Below are 5926 nucleotides of genomic sequence, written 5' to 3'. Positions count from 1 at the left end.
GTTGAATGCAGGAGTTTGCCCTGCCACTGGTGGCAATATACTTCACCTGCATTGCTGACTGATGGTGGTCGGAGGGACTGGTGGCTCCAGTGTACGGCAAACTAGCTTCTATCAGTGAGCCCCAGGGCAGCTGTGGCAACAGTGTAGCTTTCCACCATAAGTGTGTGAATGGGTGCATGACTGAATGTAGCATAAATTGCTTTTTCAAGTCTCTTGATTTGAAAAAGCTCAATATAAATAAAAGACATTTGCTATTTTTTTCCTTTAAAATCAGCTAATAAATTTGCCAGCCTAATCTACACTATGAAAACATACATTTTTAGTGTTTTAGAAATGTGTGGCATTGTTGCAAAACATATTTTAAACTTCTTTTCAAGTAAAGCTGGTTTGGTATATGCAAAACTCCAACAGGCTGAACACCAACTCCACTATAAAACATGTTGGTGATAGGATCAAAATGTGGGGAATATTTCCCAAAATGCTTGCTCAAAAATGTTTGGAAGATGGATGGTGCCGGAAAAAAACAGACCAAACCGGAGTTCCAATTACAATCTGAAAAACACAGACATGGAAACATTGGAATGTTTTGGAGCAAAACATAGCCATGCATTATAGCGGCTCAATCAAATAGCAGACAAAAATTCAGTTGAGATTCTTGTTATTTTTTTTATCCACTTTACAATTGAAGTGTGGATTGTTGTGTGGATTATTATCACAAAGACACCCCTGAAGTGTTTGGTTAGAGTGTGTGTTGTTGTTTAAGGGGTAGGAATACTTTGACAAGAGATTACACAACAATAACCAAACGGATTTATTAGAAAGAAACAATTTAATAAGAATTTCCACTTAGATTTTGCAAATTTTAAAATGTGTTCAAACGGTTTCGGTCTTGTTTATCGTTTAGAGATCCTGGCTGACTAAAACCAAAGTTAAGTCCATTAATCCAAAGACTTGACTCGGGTTTGTATTTCTCCTGATAGGTTTATACGTTTTTACGTTCTTCCTAGAAATGCAAACATTAAAAAATATCACAGTATCAGTAAATACAACGAAAAAGAGTGTGGGGAAAAAAAGAAAAACAGAGGAAACCAACTTAAAACTATCCTGCCCTCCTCAGCAACACATCTGTCCAGCTGCTTTAGGCCCAGTATTTACGATCGGACTTTAGAAAACAAGCATTAATTTGACACTAAGTAAGGCTAGAAAACCCCCTCCTTAATCCCCCACATGCTTATTTCTTCTTTTTCTTCTTCTTTGGTGGTCCGTCTGAATCGCTGCTGCTTTCCGAGTCAGAGCTGTCCGAGGACGATGAGGAAGAGGAGGAGCTGGAAGAGGAAGAAGAGGATGACGAGGAAGAGCTGTCGCTGTCCTCAGAGGAGGAGCTGGAGGAGTCGCTGCTGTCTGACGAGTCGCTAGACGAGTCGTCGCTGCTGTTGTCGCTCGAGTCTTTTGCCCTGAGAGCAAGCAGAGGAAAACGAAGAAGTAAAACCTCTCCCTTTGTACCTGTTACACAGACAATTATCAACGTGCAGCATCTTCATTAGAGTGCAAAGAGAAATGATCTAACATGACAGAAAGAGACAAAGTTCAACATTTCTACATGTTCAAGTTGTTTTAACTGATTTTCTTTGAAAATATAAGCAAAAAAAAAAAAAAAAACAGAATACAGGATTAAAAAACAGATATATGGCTGACTAAACAATCTAATATCCCCTATGAGATTATTTAGTCACCTTAACAGTCAGTTTGATGTTTTGATGTAAAAAGAAAATCAAAATAAAGCCAAAGGTTGACCTATGTAATAATCAAATAATCAGTCTAATCCGCATCTGTGAGGTGGATGGATTATTTCACTAACACAGATTTAGATATATTCTTGGATCTTTGGATTCTATTCATGAATGATAGAAACAACAACAAAAGTGTTGCATTAATATTTATGTTTAGTATGTTTAATAAGGACAGCTTCCTCCTTTTCAGTCCTGGGCGTTGTAACATCCTGAAATGTTCAATTATTAAATGTTGTGCATTTTTTTAATACAAAAAGTTTATATACTTTAGCTTTGTGTAAAGCCTAAAATAACATAGAAAAATAAAGCACCTGAGTTAATGAGGAAATTACAGAATGATTTATTTAAAAAAATATATTCTGATTGTTCTGCCTATAAATAAGCAAGAATATTTCCAACTGGTTGACAATTAAATACTATTATTATGTTTGTTTTCCCAACTAAAATGCTTTAACTATTAACACATTAAACATTTAAAACCAAGAATGCTAAAATATAAAGACCGGCATCCATGACTATTTGCATCAAAACTTCTATAAGTGGGAGAGAATTCACAGAAATCCTGGAGACCAAAGCTCCTAAGCATTGCTGTTATCATTGTGCGCCACCAGAGAGCGCTGTTGGGACTTTTTATTTATTTTTTACAGTTAATTTAATAATAGCTTGTGCTTAAATAATAAACAAAATATTCACAGGTTCAATGATAGCAAGGAAAAAAACTTCAAGTTGTTAATTTAAAGATATTTAAATAGTTTAGCATCGTTTTTTTTTCTCTCTTTCTTTTTGCATGCTAACAAATGTGGGCTTTTGTTTTATAATATATAGATAAGAACAAAAAACATCAAAATTAATTACTAATACCACTTGCTCCCTTATGTGTGTATATGGTCAATCACACCTTAAGCTTTTCTTTGACATACAACTTGCAGATCGAGAACTGACATTAACTTAAAAACAACCAATTTAAAGGAAACAGAAAATACATATATAGTTAATAAATATACAGACTTACTTCTTTTTACTTTTTCTCTCACTGGATCCCTCTCCTCCTGGTCTGTGAAGAGAAATACAACATTTAACTGATACGTAAACCAGTTTGAACCAACATTTAATGCATTACTTGTTCTCTATCATTTTATGTTACGTTTCACAACTATTTTTATTGCAGAGGATCTATGAACCACCATCCAAGCTAATTTTAAAATTGAACGCTGACATTTGCTGGTTAGCATGTTTTATTTATTGGAAAGTCTCGGAGAACAATTACTGGAAACACCCAAAGTGTGATTCATAGCACATTAGGTTGGAAGCATATCTGAGAAGGAAAGAAGGGATGAAGAGCCTTACCCTGTGATGCTGAGAGGTTTGTTTTCATTTTCCTTCAGCTTTTTCTTTAGCTCAACTGTTCTTGATGGTCTGTGCAAATATTTTCGTTTCCCGGTGCATTCATACGTCCAGTGTCCCATCTCCAAGCACTTCTGGCAGCGGACATGTTGTTTGTTAGCCTCTCTGAAGACAGGAAAATAAGACAAACTTTTCAACACACTGAACAATACCTCTGCATTTTATTTTCAATAACGTTTGCGATTAATGCATATTTTATGTAAATTAATAGCAGTTTAAAGTAATGGGTTATATTGTTGGTTTTGGAAATGCATAAAAAATAAGAAAGGTTACTGGAATTTTTTTTTCTTTTTTTAAATCCAAACTTTTCTAGACTAGGAGGCTCATTATTATTTAAACGATAACATTCAAGCACAATGCCAATATATACTTTATCTTTACAAAGCAGTTAAAAATATATGACCACTTTCTTGCTTACCTTAAATCAGCTATCTTCCTAATCTACAATGCATTCTATGCTCAATAAGATTTTCCGCAGCAAAACAGCTGTGTCATTTCCATGTCTACTATCTAAAGCAAAACGCTGTTTAAAAACTTTAGGCCTGAGTTACAAGGAAAATGAAATGAATATCCTAAAAAAAAGTAAAGAATACCATCTGACTATGAAATAAATATAAAGTGTCCTCTATTTTTACACATTAAAGTAATTTTTTTCAGATACTGGACCCAAGATCATATTCATAACAGCTTGGGAAATTATAAAATCCATTTTAAAATGTTAGGATTAGGTAAAAATGTTGTTTAAATGTAATTTCTGCCTTCTAATAAAAGAAGATGATTATTCAAATGATAAACATTTTATTTTTTTGCTTGTATTTTGACAATACAAGCAAAAAAATACAATTTGGCTAGAACATGATTTATGACTTTACAATCAACTTTGGGATTGATTTCTACATTTTTGACTTTCGTTAGACGCCTTTCACATCGAAAGAACATATTTTATAGTAGAACCTCTTTCGCTTTATAGAGTAGCTATTTGTATAGATCAAAACTTAATGTCTACTTTATATATATAAACACTATGAAGACAAATGCTTTGAAAAAATTATATAATCATAATCTTACTGAAATCGTAGGTGTCGTAGTTCAACAATATAAAAAAATAAGAATTTAAGGAAAAAAAGGGACATCAATCCCCCGATTTAATATTTAGTCAACATTCATTTTTACGAAATATGTTATATATATTTTTAAGTAGGAATAAAATTCAGGCCCTTCATTTAGGTTTAAGGCAGTAAAAGCTGCATCAGAGGCTTACATTGTTTCCTCTGCTGTCTGTAAACATTTATTTCTTATTTACAGTTAGTAGGCTTACATGTTAGCTCCACTGTAACCATCACCCTTCATTCAAAAAAACCTTTGTGAAACTTTGATAAATATAATAGTTGTACAGAAGGTAAAAATATGAAGTAGACAGGAGTAGCGAATGAGGATCTGCGCTGTTTTCTGTGCTCCGGTTAGGATCAATTTTGTCGAAGTAAAGGGACGTTAAAGGATGTAAGGTAAGTTAGTCTTTAAGATATATAAAAATCAATTCGCAGGCTTGCAAAGATTTCGTTATAAATTGTAGTTATTCTGCTTATACTTACGCTTGTCTCCTCGCAATTATTCTGTGCATGGGAGTCGCCATGTTGCCAAATATATCCCCTTCTTCTTTGCTATCATTAAGTGTAGAGGAGAAACAGCGCCATCCAGAGGATAAACCCCGAATGGACAAAAGAGAGGAGGTTATCTGCAGACTTTGAGCACATATTACTGAAATAAACGTCAAAAAAAATGGTTTTAGTGCTGGAGCAGGATACCTACGAAGACTAATCTTTGTAGTAACGTATGTCAGCAGGCAGGGTATTCATGCAGAACATGTATTACCTCGGAATGAGAGAAAAAACATTTCATAATGATGATACAAAACCTTAAAACTCAGACTCCTCAATATAATTACACACCCTTTTTTTATTTGTTGCTACAAATTTCCTACAAACTTCAAAAATGCTTTTGAAACATCAAAATGAAGAGTTAACAAGATAAATAATAGTAAAAACAGCAAGAAGTATTTTGAATGCTATTGAAAGAGCTGTTGATGTGGAGCGTTTTCTTGTCTGTCTCACCGTCGTCCATGTTGTCCCGCCAAAACTGTTGAAATTACATGTGCAATGACATAAATAATAAAAAGTTCAATAGCTATCAGTATTTTTATTTAAACTTAGAGACTTAGACAACTTATATTGTCATTTTGTATAAGCAGAGTGTCACCAAATAAATAATAATAAAAAAAAGGAGCCATGAAAAGCCATTAGAAATGCATGGATCCTGATACTGGAACTACCCTTGTTCAGCCAAAATAAATCCACGTTTGACTTCTCTGTAAAAGCTTTCACAATATTTACACAAGCATTGAACTGAGTGTGCTATGAAGCGTCCGTCGTTCCTAAATTTTTTAATAACTGAAAAAAAGGGAATGCATCTGTAGAAAAGGTTCTATTAATATGGTATATTCTAATGCAATTAGCTATTTTTAATCTGAACTGATGGTGTTTTTGAGTAAAATATCAATAACTAATCACATCTTCAAGAATATGAAGTTTGAAATTAGAAAAATTATTATTATTAAATTATTTTATTGAAAATAAAGAATATCAATGACAATCTCAAACAATACGTCAATAATGAACATTACAAGAAAAAAATAAGATCATAACTCCTATTAACTTCAATAGAAATGTGAGGTT

The 5926-nt window shown here is 33.4% G+C and overlaps 1 protein-coding gene across 1 annotated transcript; it reads right to left on the bottom strand.

Moving 5' to 3' along the window:
• Window positions 1–996: 996 nt before the first annotated feature.
• On the bottom strand, window positions 997–4858 carry zcchc10 (zinc finger, CCHC domain containing 10). Its single transcript, XM_015404637.1, has 4 exons — window positions 4787–4858; window positions 3138–3299; window positions 2803–2844; window positions 997–1454 (listed from the first exon to the last, which is right to left on the bottom strand). The coding sequence occupies exons 1-4, from the start codon at window positions 4825–4827 to the stop codon at window positions 1232–1234; spliced, it is 468 nt and encodes a 155-aa protein (XP_015260123.1). The 5' UTR covers window positions 4828–4858; the 3' UTR covers window positions 997–1231.
• Between the last annotated feature and the right edge of the window lie 1068 nt (window positions 4859–5926).

This window comes from Cyprinodon variegatus, unplaced genomic scaffold (assembly GCF_000732505.1).
Source record: "Cyprinodon variegatus isolate N-32 unplaced genomic scaffold, C_variegatus-1.0 Scaffold36, whole genome shotgun sequence".
In the NCBI taxonomy this organism is placed as follows: Eukaryota; Metazoa; Chordata; class Actinopteri; order Cyprinodontiformes; family Cyprinodontidae; genus Cyprinodon; species Cyprinodon variegatus.
This window is presented reverse-complemented; position numbering and strand designations above follow the sequence as displayed.